General features: G+C 45.5%; 1 protein-coding gene across 1 annotated transcript; it reads right to left on the minus strand.

The window, feature by feature from the left end:
• Positions 1–1706: 1706 nt before the first annotated feature.
• On the minus strand, positions 1707–23893 carry LOC142159357 (tumor necrosis factor receptor superfamily member 16-like). Its single transcript, XM_075214173.1, has 6 exons — positions 23516–23893; positions 9462–9594; positions 8602–8967; positions 5729–5897; positions 4054–4199; positions 1707–3098 (listed from the first exon to the last, which is right to left on the minus strand). The coding sequence occupies exons 1-6, from the start codon at positions 23564–23566 to the stop codon at positions 2797–2799; spliced, it is 1167 nt and encodes a 388-aa protein (XP_075070274.1). The 5' UTR covers positions 23567–23893; the 3' UTR covers positions 1707–2796.
• Positions 23894–23938: the final 45 nt, after the last annotated feature.

The raw sequence follows: 23938 nt of genomic DNA on the forward strand, positions 1-23938 counted from the left end.
TCACCACTGGATGTCTTGGGAAAGCAATTTCCAGAGAAACTGAAGGACGAGATGTCATTGTGTCATGTACCACTTGAGCTGTCAGCTTGCTGACCAGGAGCTCATTGCATCTCTTGAGATCTGGGTCAGTTGGAAAGAAAGCAAAGACATAGCTCTTAAACCTAGGATCAAGCACAGTTACCAAAATGTAATGATCCGCTTTCAAGATGTTAATAACTCTTGGATCCTGGTGAAGCAAATAAAGAACTTAATCTACAAGCCCAACATAATTAGCAGAATAGCTTTGTTTCATTTCCTCCTTTAATTCCTCTTGCTGCTTTTCAATGATACTATTCAAGATACCTACTATCTTACCTAATGATTGACTACTTTTAACGAGTTTGAGGTTAGCATTGATTGTTTGAGGTCAGTATCACTATTTGTTTTCATGCCAACATCATTTCCAATATTTCGCTAAATAAAGCTCTCCAAGTATATGGGTCTTATCAAAATATATATATTTTAATGCATATGAATCAAATTTATTATATATTAACAATTAGACTGAGTGCTCTAGGAACAAATTTTTTTTTTTTTTTCTGTACAATATATCCAATCAGCAGATATTAAACACAAGACACATCTGACAAAGCAGGACGGAGCTGGGACCCCCAGGTGAATGCTGGGGGGGCCACATGTCGCCCACTGCTGGTCTAGAGTGTTATGGGGGCTTTTGATGGGCAGATTTTGTCTCAACCTATTTACAGGCACTGTTGTAAGGTATAACCTCATTTAACCATTCCCTGTGTACAGAACACTTGGTTATTAATAACTGTCCTTGATTAAGTTGTTTAGTCAGGTTTTATTTCAGGGTCATTTGTAAATAAATAGCAGAAAACGGGGTCTGACATTGGGCGGGAGAGGAGCCAAATTTTAAAAACTGATTTGCGGAATATTCATCTCATTTTGTGTTTGCCAAACCCTGCGCGTTTCACCAGTGGGATTTGGCCTTATGTGCTCTCAGTATTACCCCATCCTCACAGCACAGCAGAGTGAAGTGACCATCGTGTTCCAACTATACACAGATTAGAAATTCTATCAAATGTGAATTTACAAATACAGTGCGGAGCGGCGAAGCCAAAGACTCAAATGTTGCATCACCTCAAAACAGCAAATTCACTCAACTCTACAAAGGATATTTGTCAGTGTGTCGTCACCCACCGCAAATAAAATGTACAAATCTGACACAAGAAACAGCAGCAGTCCTGGTGCCCCCTCAATCTCTCAGCTCCAAGACTGGATGAGGCAGGTGATGGTAGGATTTGCTTCAGCTATTTCCTGCTGGCCCTTCACTGTATGTAACTTTTAAAAAGTCTCATGGCATAAAATCTGCTCATGTGACACCATCTAGAAAACGAAAAAACTAAATTCTGCGCAGCAGATAACCAATTCAAGTAACAGAATGAATTGATCGCTGTCCCCACTATAATCATAGATTAGAAGGTCACAATTCACAAGGAGGTGCCAGAATGGTGAAGCAGGAGTCAGAGGGTTGAATTGCTGAAATTTCGCACCTGTGAGATGCGGCCAATTCTATTACGAAACAGAAAATAAATTATCGGATATTTGTCATTGTGCCGTCAGCTATCGTCAGGCTTCAGTTCAGAGAGATGAAGATTTCTCTGTAACACTCAAACCAATCCAAACTCGAATGAAATACATTCACATTTCTCAAATAAAAATAACATTTAATAGTAGGGCTATCATCAGAAACAGCACATTGACTGCAAAGAATTATAAGAAAAACAGCTCAACAAAATGAAGTTTTAGGTTTTTCTTTGTTTACAAAACTCCCCCCCCCCAGCCTGTAATAATTACAAAAGACGACTTTTTTTTATATTAAAATATTAACACAAAATAATTACATTCCATCTTGTTCCATGCTGTTCTGTAATTGGTGATGAGGAACTATGGCTTCCGTCTCCAACAAAGAAAAAAAAATGATAAAACATTTCCCTAGTAAAAAATAAAGAACAGAGACCGCCTTAACCCTGAATTTGTGGCTTAAAATAATAACATATCATTCTAAAAACGTGTGCCTGATGCCAAGGTGTGCGCACAATGTAGTCAGATGTCGGCTTCCTGACCAACTGGAGAAACCGAGATGTAAACAAAGGTGAAGATATCGACTACAATTCATGTCCGTACAAAACCCTCGTAGGAGGGGATGGAATATGTATTAAATCCTGCTTGCAAATGTAAATACAACGCATGATAATGTTTATACCGCAGCCATGTCCTAAACCGGTCTGAGTTATACTGCAAAGTCCAACATCAGGAGAAAGGAGTAGAAGTCTTTTATCCAACTTATATAGTACATTGTGGACCATATTTAAACAAAAGATTGTTACGTTTTTCATAGTGGGACTAGCCCTTAAGTATTGAACCAAGCCCATAAAAATGTTGCCTAGATCCACCCACACTGGGGGGTCCACATACGGAAGTAGTTGAAGAATTTAATCCATCATTGATGATTCACAAGCTGAGGACATCACGAGTGGTGGACATCTTCAGGAACACGTCTTATCAGCATGAGTGAAATACACACGGCCGATGGTAATCCATGAAAAAGATGTCTTGACCAACCAGCACTTCGCTTTCTTTAGAAAGTCACTGTAATAATTGGGCCACCGATTGTGGACACTTCCACTTGAATTATTGGTCTTCATGGTCTAAACCATTTGAGTTTTTTCTTTCCATAAAAAAGTTCATAGCCTTCGTCTGGAGCCTACAGCTCTCTGGACAATAGCGGCAGCGTTACACCACCGAGCTGGCATCGGATGTGCTGTTCAGAGTCTCCACCACATCTGCCCGTTCCATGTTGACCAAGGCCGCACATAAAACCTCCAGGGTGGAGCCGTCTTTGGGCGACCAGTCGGTGAGAAGTGTGTGAACCGGATCCTCCCCTCTAGCGAATGTGTCTATGGCCTCCTCCTCGTAGCCCAGCAAGCTGGCCAGGCGCTGCCAGTCTTTCCCACGGCTGGTGTCCGCCAGGAGACCTTCCACTTCTTCCTGCTTGTGCGGGGGTAGGTTGCTGTAAAGTTTTGGTTCCAGTTTTGCTGTTGAGAGAAAAGGTACCAATAAATATTGATTTATTCTGAAACCTCAGATTGCTATAGAGTGCTAGCTCTTATGCTGTACAGATTAATATGAGAATCATCTCCCTGCTTGGTGGTGAATTCTACAACTACGTTTATTTCCGAGACTTTGCGGGAACGGTTTCAGAAGCTTTCTAGATAAGACGGACACCGCTATTCAAAATCCTTACAGACATAAATAAGCCCTAATATGTAAAACATTGTAGTAATAGTAGTAGTAATTAAAATATATACAGTATGTCACAGCGTTGTAGGCCTTCTGAATATAACCACTTACTACTATTATAGTAAAATACAACATTAAAGTAGAACGCCAAGCATAGTATAAGGAGCCTAACAGCACTGCAGTTATCCCGTTAATAAGATCACCACAGGTAGGCGAGATATACACCCTCCTGCACCTGAGATAGAGGATTTTTCCAGCTTGGAGCTGTTGGAAAGTAAATGCTGCTCAATGACTGGACGGCTGTCTCCGTCTTATCAATCCATTGCGCCGACACCTTTTACTTTACAGCGTTTAGTGGTATATTTATGAAATGGCTAAAGGCCTATTTATTGTCTGTTAAACTGGGTGTTTTTGTTGGAGCCAAGGCTTCGTCCCTGCCAGCAGTAAGACTTGTAGACTTTTACCATGGATAAGTATCCGTGGTAGGTGCCAACAGATGACTTTTACCAGAACTACAGGGAAGAAAGGTACAGATCTGCTCGTTTCTGGTCATGGCATCAGGGATCGGAGCGGTATATGAGTTGTTTTGGGGCTCAGTGTATTGGTATGAATAGTAATGTGTGCACTAAACAAGTATTGGAGAGGTGGCCTGAGAAACGTTAGTTGAGCTACAACGTACATCTTTAGGGTACAGATGAGGAATGTGTGGGTCATGGACAACATCTTGGGTGGTGTCTCGTTGGAACGTACCTTTGTTGAGTTGATTCTGTTCCTGCAGGCTGTGCGTATCCAGGAAGACTCCGCTGTCACTGTGGAGCTTCTCCCCCTCCCCGGATGCAGCCAGCTCACCAGCCCTGGTTTTGGTCAGCAGCTTCTTCTGTTTGCATGTGCTCCAGCTGAACACAACAAAACACAAATTAGTTTTTCTTGTACCTAACCTGGCTCGTCAGACTATGCGATCTAAAATGTTTCTGAAGCCAAACACATGACGAGATTTGATGACAGAAGCCAACCAGGAACTACAGTGTCCCCCCAGCACCTATTTCCCAGGTGCTCCACTTACCACCCGGCTCTTGGAGCCAAACAGAGTCCTATTATAATATAATAGGACAAACAGTGGTTTATTCTAACAGGCACTATGTGAGCACTACAGCCAGCAGTGTGTGTTACACCTCTGACCACCAGTCTGACCGGTCCTGGCAGGTGTGGGCAGTAACCACCAACAGTTTTAAATATTATAATAAAGTATTACACTGTCTCCACCCGGCTGGAAACAATTTCAGGGAGAAGACGGAACTGTTATCTGATATCACACCCTGGAGCTCCGCCGGTTCATCATCATCGTAGTTTATTTATAAGACGCCACAGAATCAGCAGCAGATAATTACAGTATTTCCAAGATTGGGGGTAAAAGACAAAATACACGAAAATTAATGCACTCTTAAAAATGCAGCCCAGTTATATGGACCAGTGTCATAATGCTGGCGTTTGCCTATATATGTGCAGCGATGAACAAGTAAAGGGACCGTAGCAATAGAACAGCAAGAGATGAGGTGTGAGAAAGGCATTAATCTAATCCACGAACCAGTCGTCTAATCCTATTCAGAGAGTGGAAATCGGCCGGAACAGGCGCTGAGCAGGACAAAAGCACCATCCCACTTGTGGAATGTCCTCCCCACGGAGCGGAGGACCAGGAGATAACCGGCTCCGGCTCTCAGGAAAACTTCTCACACAACTCCCGACAGTTCCAGTAAATATTTCATACACCCACAATAAACATTCTGTATGAGGTGCGGAGCGAATGCACTAGGACAGACGTGTCTAAGGGGTCGGTTTAATGAGGAATGAAAAGTCCTTTTGCTTTACAAGTGTCTTTTTCATCAGCTAAAAGGGTGTTTTCCCTTTGCTCTATAGATTTGCTCACACATGCGCACAGCGGCAGCTCACACATGCGCGCACAGCGGCAGCTCACACATGCGCGCACAGCGGCAGCTCACACATGCGCGCACAGCGGCAGCTCACACATGCGCGCACAGCGGCAGATCGGGCTCAAACATGCGCACGGCGGCAGCTCACATATGCGCACCGAGGGGGCTGACACATGCACAAAGCGGCAGTGTTGGCTCACACATGCGCACCGCCCCAGCTCGCACATGCGCACAGCGCCTGGTGAAGCAGTAAATACCTCTTACATACCATGGACAGTATCACCAGGCAGCTGTATAACACTTTATTGATTGATGATGGCAATAGGTAGTTTCCCATCGCAGCAGTAAGTACACTATTAGTAAATAGGTCTCTATGACTGATGAGCTGAACGGACCAGAGTGGGCGACTGACCCTCCGACGGTAGTTTACGTCTCTCGCACACAGACGCAGCTCGGTTCACTCACCAATATTCTGTGCATCACAACCTAACACTCACCACTTAAAAGCCACGTATCCGATGAGACCGATGACCACGGCAGCCAGGATGGAGCAGTAGACGGGGATGATGTTCTTACTGTTGTCCTCGGGTGGGATGAAGTGAGGGGAGCCGGACACAGTGCCGTTCTCATCCTTATCCGTGCGTTTCAGGATGGGCACATCCTTATCTGTGGAGAGAGAGACACCAACCGTTATGTAAGTCTCAGAGGTTACTGTTATTTATTAACCTATAGTTATATTCGGACTCCATATTACGTAGCTCTTTGCAGAGAATATTTCACCATTCACATTGTGTCCGTGTGGTGGGAACGTAGATTGTAAGATGGGAACAGAGTAGAGTTAATAACGTTAGACACCAACTAACTGACCAGTACGTTATGAACACTAACAGAAGAAATACTGAGAATTACACCTGACGTACAGAACATTAGTGATGTCCGTACATAGAGCATAAGAACAGAAACGGAGAATTACAGCCAGTGATCAGGACAAGAGAAGTAGTACTGTGCCGTTGTCAACGCACACAACAAGAACCGATAATGAGAATTACTTGCATCATACAGAACAAGAGACACTGTATAATCATCTGTAGACACAGAATTAAAACCCACAGACAAGTGAGACTGGGCAACTGGTAAATATAAATCAGGACTCAAAGTTCAAAAAACAAAAATGTTCAAAATCGGGAAGTATCACTGTAAAACCACAAACTATAACAATGGATATAAAAGTACAACGGGATTTAGACATTGTCGGGTGCTGGCACCAAGCAACTAAAAGGTTTGTATCGTTGCTTGTAAAAGGACCCACACAGTTCTGGGGACCCCCTAAACATGATGGGGAGCCCCCAGATTCCTGTATACAACATTTGCTTGACAGGAGCTACATATAATACTATAATGCTGCTTCTCTTACAGGCCTCTCCCTGGCTGCATGAAGCTGTCACCTCCCCAGCTGTGCCCCCCTCCCCACCTCACCAGCAGTGTCCCCCCCTCCCTCCCCGGGAGCTGTCAGCACCACACAGCCTGCTGACCAGATGCTACAAATATCTACCCCCTTCTGCTGTCTTTGAAGTGTCTCCTCGCAGAGGGTCAGAGGACAGGGTCACACAAAGAAAGACTTTCAAATCTTTCACATCTCTTAAAGTTTAAAACAAATACAATCTCTACCTCAGATATTCAGCTTTGCTGCAATTTAATGCTGTTTGAGCTCCAGTCATTTCATGGGAATCCTGATGGCCCAGGAGATAAAACTAGACATTTAAATCATCCCTCAAACCTGGTCTCCAAAGCTTTGTCTTATCTCTGAAGCAATAGAACTGTTTACTGGTCTAGATCAGAGATAACATTAGTTATGTATTGTCCAATAAAAGTTCTATTTAGTATAACTGATAGAAAGAGCCGCTGTATGCAGTAAAACCCAATGGAAACACTTAAGATTAAATATTTGTAGTCGCATATTGCTAACATCTCTGGGTTTTATAATAATAAAAAATGGAAGATGCGGACATTAGGACGCTGTTATATAGGCCTTGCAAAGCGTTGAGTCACTTCCAACATGCACAGACCAGATGTCGCACAGAACCCACCGCACAACGATATCTTGGTCCTAAAGATCTTCTGCAGATTTTTATTTAAACTAATGTTGCATTAAAATCATGAATTAAACAAAATGGTCCGTTCCCTTTTCCAGAGATTCCTATGGTTTCGGCATTAAATAAAAGCATTTAAAATACAATTAAACATCTCACCGCAAGAGACTGGATAAAGCAGACACAGAGGAACTTCAGCTACTGGCAAAATGGAGTTATATTCTTTTGATGAAATAAAACTACATGTGTGAAAGTGAAGAATGAGCCCGGTGACGACTATAAAGGAAGGGATTAAGAAATGAGACAAACGTAGGGAGAGTCCAGGCCAAACAACCCACCGAGAGCAGATATTGGGAGGGCAGGAACGCTCCATTATCGCTGCGCTCAGCCTGAGCTGCTGCTGCCAAGAAACTTCAGTTCAAAGCACTTTCATAATATCATAGCAAGTCCGGGACCCTCTGAGAGCCCCCCCCCCCCCCCTGCTGATCTATTGAGAGCGATCCCTCACACACCAACGCCTCTCTCATCCCCAACCACCGACTACAGCTGGATCCACCGAATCCCTCAGGATCACACTCTGGTTCACCAGCCACATAAATACCTTCCCAAGCAACGGGTTGTCCGACACAATGAAGACTTCTCGCTCCCACCTGGCCGCCCCACCAATCCCGCGCTAATATATATGTATATCCAAAGCTTCCACTGGGCGACGGGAACACAAACAGGGGAGGAAGCCAAGCCCGAGATGTGAATTTAAAGCCACAATAAGGAGATTAAGGACAACATGAGGAGCTTGTGTCCTAACAGACAAAAAAGCAACTGTGTCTGTAGAGGCGGCACGGCCATGGGGACCAGCTAGAAAATAATGGGAAAGGCAGAACAAGAGCGGTATCTGGCCAGATTAGGCTTCAGGAGAAGGGAAAAATTGTAATGAATGCAAAAGTGAGGAACAGCCAGTAGCAACATGGACCAGAAGACAGTTCTACGGTTACCATTAGAATGCAAGCTCTGGGGTACAGGGTGCTCTGTTGTCGCCCATATCAGTTTTACTATTTAGTAATGTACAAAGCTGGATAAGTCTGTGGTGAATCATATCTGGATTCATTTTGGTTGGAGATTGCAGTGTATAGATACATACTTGTTAGTGTGTACATGTCAATATACTTCCAGGTACTTTTTAGATTGTAAGCTCTTCAGGAGACACCTCTGCACACAAAACTAGTTAGTTCGCTCAATAAATGCTCATAGAACGGCCCCCCCAGCAGCCACTGGACACTCACCCATACACAGGATGTCCCGATGTGGGGTGCACTCGCTGATTTGCACCTCAGTCTCCTTGCACTCCATCCGGCAGCTCAGGCAGGGGGACGTGCTGCTCTTCACCTCCGAGTAGAAGCCTTTGGGGCACTCCTCACACTTGGTGTTCTCCGTGCGGGTACAGGGCTTCTTGGCACCAGAACCTTTGGAGCACACCTGGCAGGGAAGGCAGGTGCCATTATTTAAGTGCAGGTAATGCCCATGGGGACAGCGGCAGGCGGTGTCCTGTTTGCTGGTACAGGTGGATTCCACGGACAGCATGGCGCCCTGGCAGTTAGAGCACAGCTGGCATTTGTCGGTAGCGCTGTAGACGTCTGAGAAAGTGGAATCTGCAGAAATCACAGGATCGCGTTAGCCAGAGACACATGACGCCCTACGGACGCATCTGTTCCCACATCACCAAACATTACACATAGTCTATTATTCCAGTAAGTATCATCGTTGGGTGGTGCTCAAAGTAGTCACAACTGGAGGAACGCATACTGAGAATGTCTGAGGACAAACGATCTTATTGAGTGGAAAATTTCAACGTAAGGGACAAAAGCCCTAAATCCTGCAAAAACGCCAATTTCTCCAACCCCCACCCCCTCCTGATAATGCCCAACGCCGGTGGTAGCCGTCAGCGGGGGCCTCATGGACAGCTGCAGGACAAGTACAGGCGCTATTCTCCCATTTAGGATGAAATATCTGCAGACCGTGCAGCCTGGGCATTATCTGAAGGTGGGTTGGGGGGAACAAAACAAAGCGGTAAGAAAGAAATAGCAGCTCAGTTTTCTATGGAGAACCAGGTGTTGTCATGCATACACTTCTGCCGTTTACTTACTCTCCTTGCACGGTGCACACTGTGTGTCGGAAACATCACAAGAGACAGACACCCCGAAACCTGGAGGACACAGGGAGCAGCAGGCGCCGTCCTTCGTGAAGAGCCCACTCTGGCATTCGTCCTCTGCGGCCACCTGAGAAACATAACACAGAGGTTATATAGGAGCATTATAACGTATCCTAGATGGCACAACACACCAGAGTGTGTGATGTCACCGACTACCCAGAATGCTCTTGTGACATCTGTGAGATTGGCTCATTCCCTGATAATTGATAGGCTGCTTTCTACATTTATATTTTTCAAAATAATTTTAACTACATTAGCAGCAAACAGATGACATATGGTGGAGGCAGCCATTTTTCTGGGCTGGACTTTGTCACTGGTTCCTAGGCTTCCCCTGTGTAGACTTGCAATTTAACAAAATTATAACCTTTACTCAACTATATATTATTTAACGGTTGCAGAATTGATTATAAACCAATAATTATAGTTTTGCACTTTGAAATAACACTTCATGCTGCCGTGAATCATTAATTACATCCATGCAGCTCCCAGCAGCAATTAGTAAAGTACGTTACATGGTCTTCTCCATGCCAGCGCTCTGTGGCTTAGGGGGTTAAACAGGTTTGTGCAGTTTCTCTCCATAATGACACCTCTGTGCAGCAATCACATTACATTACGCCATTAACATATAAATGCTATTGACCTCCTTATACATCACAGGGATCTACCTGGTGATGTTAATATCACTCACCTCCCACAGAAAGTCTCCTGGGTAGGGGGGAGTGGATGTAACACCTCTCTACTCATGTTTATGCATGCTTCACTTGGAAGTCTAATTTACAAGGGGTCCCCCTGAGACCCCCTGGGGCTGGCTGCATTTGCACAATAAATACCAGACATATAAAGTATCAGTTTAGGACAGAACAAGTGCCACTTCCTGCCCCCTTCCTCTGCCACTTACCCACCAACATATAGAGCACCGGCCAGGTTACCGAATAACAATACAATGTATCCATCAGTATACAACAAAGTAACATCCTGACACTAACTGCAAGACCCTAAATTAGCACAATAACTAATAAAATTATCAGTTTGTCCTTGTGCCGTCTCCATTTCATACAAGGAAAAACCTTTACTGTTTTGGCCACATCTGATTTATAAATAGGGTTTATCTTTAATTTAGCTTTGATGTGGAGAATCCCACAGAACATCGCCCCCCAGTGGCCACATTTTTGTAAAAAAAAAAACTAAAAAAAAATTATTGACTTCTTTCCATGACAATCCCAAGCAAAAGCTTTTGAATAATTATATTGCATATATTGGAATTACTTATTATTATTGTTATTAATAAGAATATTATTAATAATAATAAAAAACAATGCAAGGAAACAAAATCACTGTGTGTTAGTGGAATGCATTTGTAATGTGAATGTGTTTTGCGCATATTGTAAGAAACACTAGTTAAATGCAACAGACATTTATATATAAGACAGACTCACGTACTCTCAAAGCTTCTCTGAAACAGAATTGTGTGTGTGTATATATAAAATGCATGCATATAATGGTTATATAGCCCTTCCTTCCCCCTTACTATGATATATATTGTATTATTATTACACAGCCAGTACAAACATTCTCAGTCTGTATCGCACAGCAGACTGTGAGCCTCAGTGTACAATCTCTATATACTGCGTTCTTGTTTCTATCCAATCTAGGTTTCGAGTTCCTATGTTTGTGTAGCGCTGATTGACCAGAGATCTTTATACTAGTCCCTGTGTGTCTATTCAGGGATACGGGGGCCTGTAATGCCCCCTGGCAGAGAGAGAGTGGCTGCTGTGCCCGCAGTATGCTGCACTCCCAGTGCCCAGCTGGCAGGGAGCCAGGCTGCAGTGTGTGGGTTACATGCAGTTTATTTAATTGGGACCAGCGCTGTACAAACACACAGACAGCCGGGGGCTCGGGGCACACAGGTCCCTCCTTGTTCTGGGATCCCTGTCACACACAGACACACCTAAGCTGTGTAAGCCTGACACACTATCCCCGGCCTGGACAAGAGCTCTGTGTTACCAGACACGCAACATCAGCTGTGCGCTCTGCACAGGACGGGGCGATTAAAGGGAAATATATTGTGTATATCTGCACCCAGGGAGCTGGGCCTAGGCCGCAGATGGCAAGTCATTAATGATAGCTGCCTGTCTAATCTAAATAATATCATCACAAAACATCTCTCTATGGGTTATTTACTAAGAGATCTACAATACATACTGGGTGGCATTAATGAATTAATCACATAACTGGCGCTCCAATGTACTGCGAGTGTATACGCAGCTGGGGCGCAGGAGACGGTCGATTCCCTGCAACAACTGCACCCAACGGCTATAAAGGAGGTGGTGACTTCACCAAGGAGGGGGTAACGGCTGCACAGGTTACACACATCCCTCAGGATGGTCAGAGGAGCTTTAGGAAAAACAAAACCTCATAACAGGTTACTTCTCTATGCAGCAGAGCTATAGATGATTTGTTGTTTTTTTATTAGAATAATTCAGCATGGTGCACATTTAAAGGGGCAGTATAGAAAAAGAAAGGTGGGAGAGGAGGCAGTTGTCCCGTAGAGCACCAAGGTGCACCTCTTGAGATTTTGCCCCCTCCTAGTGCACCCAGACAGGGGACCATCCTTATATATATATATATATATATATATACACAGAGAGTGGGATTGATTAAGAAGAAGTTGTCCAAAGTCCACAGCACCTTTAATGATATTGTGACATGAACAATTCCCAGGCTGACCTTGCTCAGAGTCCTAGTGAAGTTCGGGGGTCACCGGTAAACCCTTTGGTAACTTTAATAGCCGGTCTGTGTCTGATATTATAAATACAATAGTAATGCAAAATACTCAAATGAGGCTATACAGTGAAACAGCACAGTGGCTCAGTGGTTAGCACTTCTGCCTCACAGCACTGGGGTCAGGAGTTCAATTGGCCTTATCTGTGTGGAACTTGTATGTTATCCCTGTGCTTGCGTGGGTTTCCTCCAGGTGCTCCGGTTTCCTCCCACACTCCAAAAACTTACTGGTAGGTTAATTGGCTGCTATCAAAAATTGACCCTAGTCTGTGTTTCTCTGTGTGTGTATGTTAGGGAATTTAGACTGTAAGCCCCAATGGGGCAGGGACTAATGTGAGTGAGTTCTCTGTACAGCGCTGTGGAATCAGTGGTGCTACACTGAGTGTGGACTAATGACTATAAGACATTGCATCCTCCAACATTTAATTGTTACACAGATTCAACACTCTTCCCGCCTGTGCACATTGCGCCTATTGCAAAAAGGGATGCGGGACGCCCATTGGGGTGAGGAAAAAAGGAGCGGAGATTTCGCCTGGGAGAGTCTTTATGGAATTTTCTGGGGGTACATAGCGCGGAATCTCCCCCTAGTGTCCTTTTCTACTGATCTCACCCCATATAGGACAAGAAGAGTCACTGAGCATTGCAGGAGAGAAGTGGAACTGTACAAATGTCCATGAATAGAAACAGACAACTTAGGTTTAATCCACATGAATCCACTTCAGAAGAACCTGGAGGTGTCGCAATAGTTTCCATCAGTACCGCTGGAAAGGGATAATAATCAATCACTGATGTCATCAAACTCCTTTCATTACAGATGAGTTATGGGGTCCAGGATGTTATAAAGGGTTAAGGGACATATTACTGACTCCTCTCCACCCCGGTGCCGGATCTTGTTCTAATTAAGCAGCATTTTCCCCTCTTCTCCATTCTTCTATTCATGCAATGATCAAATTACACAGAACACGCTCCATATTTGGTGAGGACGCAGCTGTCTTCGAGAGTGAGCCCACAGCTTGGCACTCAGCATCTGGAGACAGTCAGACATCAGAGAGGACACCCTAGAGGCAGAGAGAGAGGGACCAGGGGAGGGCGGCTGCCAGCTGGTGATACCAACCACTGAGTGCCAGCGGAGGGGGGTACGTGGAGATAGTATTAATATGCAATGACACCACATGAATTATAAGAGCATAAGGGTGATACTGCCATGTGATTGAAAAAAAAAAAAAGAAAAAACCCCTTCAATACAATTTACCCAAAAAATATTGGCGGACAGCTGAGCGATACTGGTACAGACCGGCAGGGGTTAGTTCATCACTGCGCTGGGTCAGATACGGGCTTTCGGTTCCACTGATAAAAGAAAATCTACAAATAATATTACAAAAGATACAAAATGTAAATAAATAAATCCATGTTCTTACATACATTGTGGTATGGTCCATCTTCCTTGCATACATGTTCTGTGCTAGCTGGTGGCACACGTATGTGCCATCATCACTCGGCTCTTATATCTTCCCTGAAGTTGATGCAAACAATACGGCTAAAAAACACGTTCTTAAGAGAAACCCAGAACTTGAATCGGCGGCACATGCATTAGGGCACTTTCAGCGCGCCCTCACTGAACATGGCCGCACACGTTCGCCCCCTCTCACCCCTGTTCCGCCCCTCCAGTCGTAGGTAGTTATAAAGGTCATTTGCATTCAGACATTATTTACGTGCAATTGCGTTCAGTGGTGTAAGGTCCGTTTGTGACCACATGCAGAGTTATTTCATACAAGATGCGACATGAAACGGACTTATGTCTGCAGATGAATCATTCCCTATCTGTCCATTATAATCCTCCTATTTAAATATTCTTCACTGTCCCTTTAATATTCTATGAAGCCCAGAGATCACTCAGACTTCGCATCATTCTACTGATGGAATCCATTGAGTCCTTTAAACAGATACATTTAATCTAAACACATGAGTCAGTCTGAAGACCCAGCTGAGGGCCACAAAAGATACAGTGGGAACATGTTTAGGCCATCACTAGGCTGTGGTACAAGGGCTGCACATTTCTAAAGAGGGTGCCCTCTATTGTCAGAATGTGGGACTGCAGTTGGACACAGACCAATAAAACTTCATGAAAAAAAACCCAAAAACATCTCCCATTATTAAAATAGTCCTAGCACTGAGGACTGTGTTGTAATTCATCCCATTCTTACACAAGTCAAAGTCTGCAGAGCGTCTTGTTCTCATCTACGCTGATTACTAGATTCTAGATCTAATTGCAACAACAATTTTGATGTGTAAATTTCTGAGTTGTTTAACAAGTTTCATGATATTTGGTACAAAATAAACTGTCTTTAGATGCAATTCCTCTCAAAGCCAGAGACAAAAACAGAGATATCGGTTCCTGGAAATCAGAGACTCTCTATGGGGGTCCAATCCCAGTTTGTAAGCAGCTGAAAAATCTAAATTCTAAGATACACTTGAGTTACAGCAACTGCTCAATGTATGTCCGGCATATACATGGCATCATGCAGGACAATAGGTGTCCGGCATATACATGGCATCATGCAGGACAATAGGTGTCCGGCATATACATGGCATCGTGCAGGACAATAGGTGTCCGGCATATACATGGCATCGTGCAGGACAATAGGTGTCCGGCATATACATGGCATCGTGCAGGACAATAGGTGTCCGGCATATACATGGCATCGTGCAGGACAATAGGTGTCCGGCATATACATGGCATCGTGCAGGACAATAGGTGTCCGGCATATACATGGCATCATGCAGGACAATAGGTGTCCGGCATATACATGGCATCATGCAGGACAATAGGTGTCCGGCATATACATGGCATCATGCAGGACAATAGGTGTCTGGCATATACATGGCATCATGCAGGACAATAGGTGTCCGGCATATACATGGCATCATGCAGGACAATAGGTGTCCAGCATATATGTATATATATATATATATATATATATATATATATATATATATATTATTCAATAAAGGGACAATATAGCCCGCGGATAGGGCTGCTATATAATATATCTGCTGACTTTTCCTTTCCAGAGATGAGGTATGTACAAAAGGTGAGCGTAGCTTGATGATGCCATCCACGTCATCGTGCCGTGTCCTCACCCCCTTGCAGGCAGGTAAGTACTAATTTCTAGGAGTCTCGGAGTTCTAGTTTTAATCTGGGAACTTCCTGACATTCGGGGAGACTAGGAAACTATACAGGAATATATGGAAAACCTGGGAAGCTGCCAATTCCCAGACCTGCGCTATACAGATTATTTGTCCTGACATCCCTCAGTTACTGGATGTATGTCAGGCCCATGTTCATGTAAAACAAACTAGAAACATGTCAGTAAGAAGCTGCCCCTAAGGGGTAGTATTTATACACACACATACATGTTACACGTTGTACAGAATGGCACAGGGACGGCCCCATGCCATGTGCTAATTACGTTCCCAGGAAACAGCAGAGTAAATGTGGTTTTTATAAGGTCTGACCACTTAATTACAGAGACTGGCTGCGAGAAAAAAAAATGTTAATAGGGGACTGAGAAAATGTGTTCATGGAGATGAATGGGAGACTTCTCTCTCCTGAAAGACCCTCTTCAGATGCTGGACCCCCCTTCCTGTCCAGTCCCTCTAATGCATCGCTCCTAGAGCTGTACCCGCAGGCCGGTCCTCTAATGCATCGCTCCTAGAGCTGTACCCGCAGGCTGGTCCTCTAATGCATCTCTCCTAGAGCTGTACCCGCAGGCCGGTCCTCTAATGCATCGCTCCTAGAGCTGTACCCGCAGGCTGGTCCTCTAATGCATCTCTCCTAGAGCTGTACCCGCAGGCCGGTCCTCTAATGCATCGTTCCTAGAGCTGTACCCGCAGGCCGGTCCTCTAATGCATCGCTCCTAGAGCTGTACCCGCAGGCTGGTCCTCTAATGCATCGCTCCTAGAGCTGTACCCGCAGGCTGGTCCTCTAATGCATCGCTCCTAGAGCTGTACCCGCAGGCCGGTCCTCTAATGCATCGCTCCTAGAGCTGTACCCGCAGGCCGGTCCCTCTAATGCATCGCTCCTAGAGCTGTACCCGCAGGCTGGTCCTCTAATGCATCTCTCCTAGAGCTGTACCCGCAGGCCGGTCCTCTAATGCATCTCTCCTAGAGCTGTACCCGCAGGCTGGTCCTCTAATGCATCTCTCCTAGAGCTGTACCCGCAGGCCGGTCCTCTAATGCATCGCTCCTAGAGCTGTACCCGCAGGCCGGTCCTCTAATGCATCTCTCCTAGAGCTGTACCCGCAGGCCGGTCCTCTAATGCATCTCTCCTAGAGCTGTACCCGCAGGCCGGTCCTCTAATGCATCTCTCCTAGAGCTGTACCCGCAGGCCGGTCCTCTAATGCATCTCTCCTAGAGCTGTACCCGCAGGCTGGTCCTCTAATGCATCTCTCCTAGAGCTGTACCCGCAGGCCGGTCCTCTAATGCATCGCTCCTAGAGCTGTACCCGCAGGCTGGTCCTCTAATGCATCGCTCCTAGAGCTGTACCCGCAGGCTGGTCCTCTAATGCATCGCTCCTAGAGCTGTACCCGCAGGCCGGTCCTCTAATGCATCTCTCCTAGAGCTGTACCCGCAGGCTGGTCCTCTAATGCATCTCTCCTAGAGCTGTACCCGCAGGCCGGTCCTCTAATGCATCGCTCCTAGAGCTGTACCCGCAGGCCGGTCCTCTAATGCATCTCTCCTAGAGCTGTACCCGCAGGCCGGTCCTCTAATGCATCTCTCCTAGAGCTGTACCCGCAGGCCGGTCCTCTAATGCATCTCTCCTAGAGCTGTACCCGCAGGCTGGTCCTCTAATGCATCTCTCCTAGAGCTGTACCCGCAGGCCGGTCCTCTAATGCATCGCTCCTAGAGCTGTACCCGCAGGCCGGTCCTCTAATGCATCGCTCCTAGAGCTGTACCCGCAGGCCGGTCCTCTAATGCATCGCTCCTAGAGCTGTACCCGCAGGCTGGTCCTCTAATGCATCGCTCCTAGAGCTGTACCCGCAGGCTGGTCCTCTAATGCATCGCTCCTAGAGCTGTACCCGCAGGCTGGTCCTCTAATGCATCGCTCCTAGAGCTGTACCCGCAGGCTGGTCCTCTAATGCATCGCTCCTAGAGCTGTATCCGCAGGCTGGTCCTCTAATGCATCGCTCCTAGAGCTGTACCCGCAGGCTGGTCCTCTAATGCATCGCTCCTAGAGCTGTACCCGCAGGCTGGTCCTCTAATGCATCGCTCCTAGAGCTGTACCCGCAGGCCGGTCCTCTAATGCATCGCTCCTAGAGCTGTACCCGCAGGCCGGTCCTCTAATGCATCGCTCCTAGAGCTGTACCCGCAGGCCGGTCCTCTAATGCATCTCTCCTAGAGCTGTACCCGCAGGCTGGTCCCTCTAATGCATCGCTCCTAGAGCTGTACCCGCAGACTGGTCCTCTAATGCATCTCTCCTAGAGCTGTACCCGCAGGCCGGTCCTCTAATGCATCTCTCCTAGAGCTGTACCCGCAGGCTGGTCCTCTAATGCATCTCTCCTAGAGCTGTACCCGCAGGCCGGTCCTCTAATGCATCGCTCCTAGAGCTGTACCCGCAGGCCGGTCCTCTAATGCATCGCTCCTAGAGCTGTACCCGCAGGCTGGTCCTCTAATGCATCGCTCCTAGAGCTGTACCCGCAGGCTGGTCCTCTAATGCATCGCTCCTAGAGCTGTATCCGCAGGCTGGTCCTCTAATGCATCGCTCCTAGAGCTGTACCCGCAGGCTGGTCCTCTAATGCATCTCTCCTAGAGCTGTACCCGCAGGCCGGTCCCTCTAATGCATCGCTCCTAGAGCTGTACCCGCAGGCTGGTCCTCTAATGCATCGCTCCTAGAGCTGTACCCGCAGGCTGGTCCTCTAATGCATCGCTCCTAGAGCTGTACCCGCAGGCTGGTCCTCTAATGCATCGCTCCTAGAGCTGTACCCGCAGGCTGGTCCTCTAATGCATCTCTCCTAGAGCTGTACCCGCAGGCCGGTCCTCTAATGCATCTCTCCTAGAGCTGTACCCGCAGGCTGGTCCTCTAATGCATCTCTCCTAGAGCTGTACCCGCAGGCTGGTCCTCTAATGCATCGCTCCTAGAGCTGTACCCGCAGGCCGGTCCTCTAATGCATCGCTCCTAGAGCTGTACCCGCAGGCCGGTCCCTCTAATGCATCGCTCCTAGAGCTGTACCCGCAGGCCGGTCCCTCTAATGCATCTCTCCTAGAGCTGTACCCGCAGGCCGGTCCCTCTAATGCATCGCTCCTAGAGCTGTACCCGCAGGCCGGTCCTCTAATGCATCGCTCCTAGAGCTGTACTCGCAGGCCGGTCCTCTAATGCATCGCTCCTAGAGCTGTACCCGCAGGCCGGTCCTCTAATGCATCGCTCCTAGAGCTGTACCCGCAGGCCGGTCCTCTAATGCATCGCTCCTAGAGCTGTACCCGCAGGCCGGTCCTCTAATGCATCGCTCCTAGAGCTGTACCCGCAGGCTGGTCCTCTAATGCATCGCTCCTAGAGCTGTACCCGCAGGCTGGTCCTCTAATGCATCGCTCCTAGAGCTGTACCCGCAGGCCGGTCCTCTAATGCATCGCTCCTAGAGCTGTACCCGCAGGCCGGTCCTCTAATGCATCTCTCCTAGAGCTGTACCCGCAGGCCGGTCCTCTAATGCATCGCTCCTAGAGCTGTACCCGCAGGCCGGTCCTCTAATGCATCGCTCCTAGAGCTGTACCCGCAGGCTGGTCCTCTAATGCATCGCTCCTAGAGCTGTACCCGCAGGCCGGTCCCTCTAATGCATCGCTCCTAGAGCTGTACCCGCAGGCCGGTCCTCTAATGCATCGCTCCTAGAGCTGTACCCACAGGCTGGTCCTCTAATGCATCGCTCCTAGAGCTGTACCCGCAGGCCGGTCCCTCTAATGCATCGCTCCTAGAGCTGTACCCGCAGGCCGGTCCTCTAATGCATCGCTCCTAGAGCTGTACCCACAGGCTGGTCCTCTAATGCATCGCTCCTAGAGCTGTACCCGCAGGCCGGTCCCTCTAATGCATCGCTCCTAGAGCTGTACCCGCAGGCTGGTCCTCTAATGCATCGCTCCTAGAGCTGTATCCGCAGGCCGGTCCTCTAATGCATCGCTCCTAGAGCTGTACCCGCAGGCCGGTCCTCTAATGCATCGCTCCTAGAGCTGTACCCACAGGCTGGTCCTCTAATGCATCGCTCCTAGAGCTGTACCCACAGGCTGGTCCTCTGCAGCTAAGTCCCAGCTCATTGCTGAGGTCTGTCCGTGTAACTTACAGCTGTAGAACATCAATTCATATGTATATATATGTTATAAGTGTGTGTTGTATGTACTATATATATATATATGTGTGTGTGTGTGTGTTGTATGTACGTTATATATGTGTGTGTTGTATGCATGTAATGTATACGTGTGTATATATGTTATATGTTGTATTTATGTGTGTTGTATGTATGTTATATATGTGTATGCAATGCATACGTGTATATATGTTGTATACATGTAATGTATGCATGTATATGTGTGTGTTGCATGTAATGTATACATTTGTACATATGTTGTACTTATGTGTGTGTAATTATATATATATACACACACACATACATACACACATACACATACATACACACACACAATATGTGTATATATATATATATATATATATATATATATATATATATATATATGTTGTATTTTGTGTGTGTTACATTATATGTATATACGTTGAATGTGTATTTATTTTGCATATATGTATGTATGTATATGGTAAGTATATTATATGTATGTATATTGTATGTATGTATGTATGTATAATGTATGTATGTATGTATGTATGTATAATGTATGTATGTATGTATGTATATATATTATATGTATGTGGTAAGTATATTGTATGTATGTATGTATGTATGTATGTATGTATATTATATGTATGTATGTATATTATATGTATGTATGTATGTATGTATGTATGTATGTATGTATGTATGTATGTATGTATGTATGTGTTGGACCTATATCTGCTTGTTTCCTGCAATTAGATTAGAGGCCTGGTAGAAAATGATTAGTTTAGTGGTAATGTGATATTTATGAAAGATATTGACATATTAAATCACTCACAATGATGGTGCTTGGTGCAGCATCAGCCTATAAAATAACGTGTGTAAGACATTATTTGAAATATATAATAATTCTAATTCTATGAATGAAAAGGGGCGTGGCCTAGCAGGTAGATAATCTAGTGATACATTTATATAAAAGACAAACCCTCAGTCCAGTGTTTATACATTACGGCATTTTTGTTCTTTAATTTTACTCATTTTGTTTTCATTTAGTATTATGTGACTGATGTCATACATGTATCCCATGGAGACACGTCAGGGTCAGTGCCCACATGTCCTCACCGTGTCATATATTTACAATAACCACTGATACAACGTGCCCTCTGCCAGGGAACAGAAGCTGGCACAGGGCTGGTCTCCCTGGCATATGTGAGGTACGAGCACGGGCACCCTACAGTGCGCAGAGGATGCCATACAAATAACTAATAATAGTGATAATACTGCCTACAGATGGGTTCTACTCCCCAAATCCAGTTGTACTTTCTAGGCCAGAAATGGCGCTGGGTGATGAGCGCCCCCCGGAGGATGGATTTAAAAGTGGGATCAAATAACATCCTGCAACTGTCCCCCATAGGATGTATCATCTGTTCTATTATCCTGACAGACTGTCCCTCTTTATATTTATATCAATTGATTAAAATTGAGGGCTGGGGGGAATTTTGTTTCTCGTCCCAAGCGCTAAAATTTTAAGTTACGGCTTTGCCCACATATTACTAGATCCCACAGATTACTAGATACTATATATTACACAATCATGTCTACTATAAGTTCTCAGTTATCACAGGACCCTGTATATTACAACTGGTCCTGTGTTTTTCTAGTGTTTGTAGCTATGCAGTAACCTGTGTTTTACAATAACTTATATCCAGAAGAAGAGGAGGGTGAGGTTCGGCGGTGCCTCGTTCTATGATCTCAGGAGTAACTGCGTCTTTTTATTTTTATAACAAATCGTTAGTCTTCGTTTCTGGCATTTGAATTATCAGGAGTTTTGGTTGACACCATTGAAGTAAAGAGAGATCGGAATGAGGGCTTATATACGGTCTAAGGGGAGTTTGGAAATCATCCAAAGTTAGTGGACTAATAACGTGTTAATTAGTGAAATCCTAACACATTTATCCCTGAGCGCTACAGTTTCTACATCCAATTTCTCTGCCAGACTTTATAGTCGGATACTTATAATGCACCAACATATTCCACAGCGCGGTACAAGTTCCTCAGTATTGGCAATAATGAAGGCAAAATCATTGGACAACAGAGGAGGCTTATTGCGCTAATTTCATATCAACAGAGGTCACCTCAGCCCAGCAATATACACATAGATAGATACAGTATATACAAAGGACTGGGGAAAGGGAGGAGGGGAGGGGTTCTGTGCAGTTCTTATATTGCTTGTTTTACTATAACAGTCTGTAACACAAACACCACATCAACTGGTGTCAAAAAGTGTTTCTAGAATATCTATATTTCCAGGACCTAACCCGAAAACGCCAGGAGCCGGATGTCTGTGGTTCAAAAATGGGTAATATCTTTATAGAACCAAAAGTGGGAGTAAAGAACTAGATTAACCATCAGGTTATATTACAAACTGTCAAACAAATCATCACCTATATAATATATTTACTACACAACAAAATGCATCACAGACAAAATGATGCAATATACTGCTGGACATTTCAGTGATGTGCCCATGATCCGTATATAGCAAACGTTGCTTGTAGTAAACACCACACTTTGTATAGAATATAGATGAACTGCAAAGAGCAAAAAAATAAACAAGAAAAGAAATGAAATCCCCGAAACATTAAAAGTACATTGTAACTGAAACTTCATGATACAAAGGTAGGAAATCCTGTCATGATTACTACCAGGTCATTTAATCACCAGCTAGCTACAGAGACTGGTCTCTAAATGTGTCCTAAGTGTGACCCCCGAAAATCACTCCCCTTTATATGTAACGAGGGGGTGCAAGGGAGGGAGTGTGGTTGAATTGAATATCTACTATAATATATATATATATATATATATATATATATATATATATATATATATACACACACACACCTCTATACAGTATATCTAGCTAACTGGCAAAGCTCTTACTAGGAAAGGGTTAAAGATGGCTTAGTAACCGCTCAGTGGGTTATCCGGGATGGGCCTGTAATTGTGGCTGCTCTGAGTAATCAAACAGATTCCCCCAAACTGACATCACTCTGCCAGACCTGTTAAGTCTTTTGATATCATCAGAAGGTTTAATAAAAGGAGGACAAGTCCCTGCAGGTTCCATCATCTCTGTCTCCTGATATCACCCTGGCTGCAGACATCTCAGGATGTACAGACATATTCCCCCTGGAAAATACTTTATGTCGGTACAAATGTGTTCTACATCTTTACCTATCTAAATTTATGTCCTTCCTCCTGGGCCGCGCAGCTTGCAATCTACACTGGTGATCTGGCGTTACAATAAGACAAGAGGATTATTCAATGGCCTCCCAGCAGAGGTGGCAGCGGCAAATACTACAATGGAAGTCAGTTAGTTTCAATCATTTTATAGGGTTAGGCTATCCAGCCTAATACATGTGAGCATGCTGGAACTTGTAGTCCCACAAGGCCTGGAGATCCTGCCTCATCTCTAGAACTAGACATGAACATATTAGACACACAACACGTATGCACACATTACATTGGTACTGGCATGATGTCATTTACACAGTTGCCAACTGTCCCTATTTTCTCTGGAAATGTCCCAATTTTGCAGCTACTAACGACACAATAAAGTCCCCTCTTTTCTGCATGTCAGATGCACCCATCCATTCTGCTGGCAGAGTTGCATTTACAATTCAAAAAAAGTGCAGTTGAGTAAAGGTGACATGCTGGGAGTTGTAGTTCTCCCGAGTCTGTTACACATGTGGCATGCTTAGCCATGGACTAGGGTCCCTGGAAATAACATGGAGGCAGATGGGGAGGACGGAGACAAACAGACCGGACGCAGAGTAACAAAGAATTGATACAAAGTAACTAGTGACAGAGGCAGGGTCTCACCTGGGCGATGAGCAGCAGCCAGAGGGTTAAGAGGGTCGCGCTGGGGCTCATTTCAGCAGCTCAGTCGGGGAAGATCAGCACAGTCGGGGGGCCGGATCCAGAGCCCACTACTCAAAAGTCCTCAAGTCCCGGGGTAGGGTGGGCTCAGTCCCTCCACATAGCTCCAACACAGAGCCTTATTCACAGGGGCAATCCTGCAGCCAATGTACAAAAGATCCAGTGATGGGGATCACTCTCCGGGGAGGGGGGCTGCACGGGGACCCCGGGGCAAAACTCCACTCCAGTCTCCAGAGAAATCTGTCTGAGGGATGTTCCTTATGGCTGAGTCTTTAAACTCCAGCTAACATCTAACATGAAAGCGGGGAATGTAAGAGGAGGAGGGGGAGCAGAACTTTGTAGGATGGGAGGGGGCTGGGGGAGGGC

Source organism: Mixophyes fleayi, chromosome 5 (assembly GCF_038048845.1).
Source record: "Mixophyes fleayi isolate aMixFle1 chromosome 5, aMixFle1.hap1, whole genome shotgun sequence".
Classification (NCBI taxonomy): Eukaryota; Metazoa; Chordata; class Amphibia; order Anura; family Limnodynastidae; genus Mixophyes; species Mixophyes fleayi.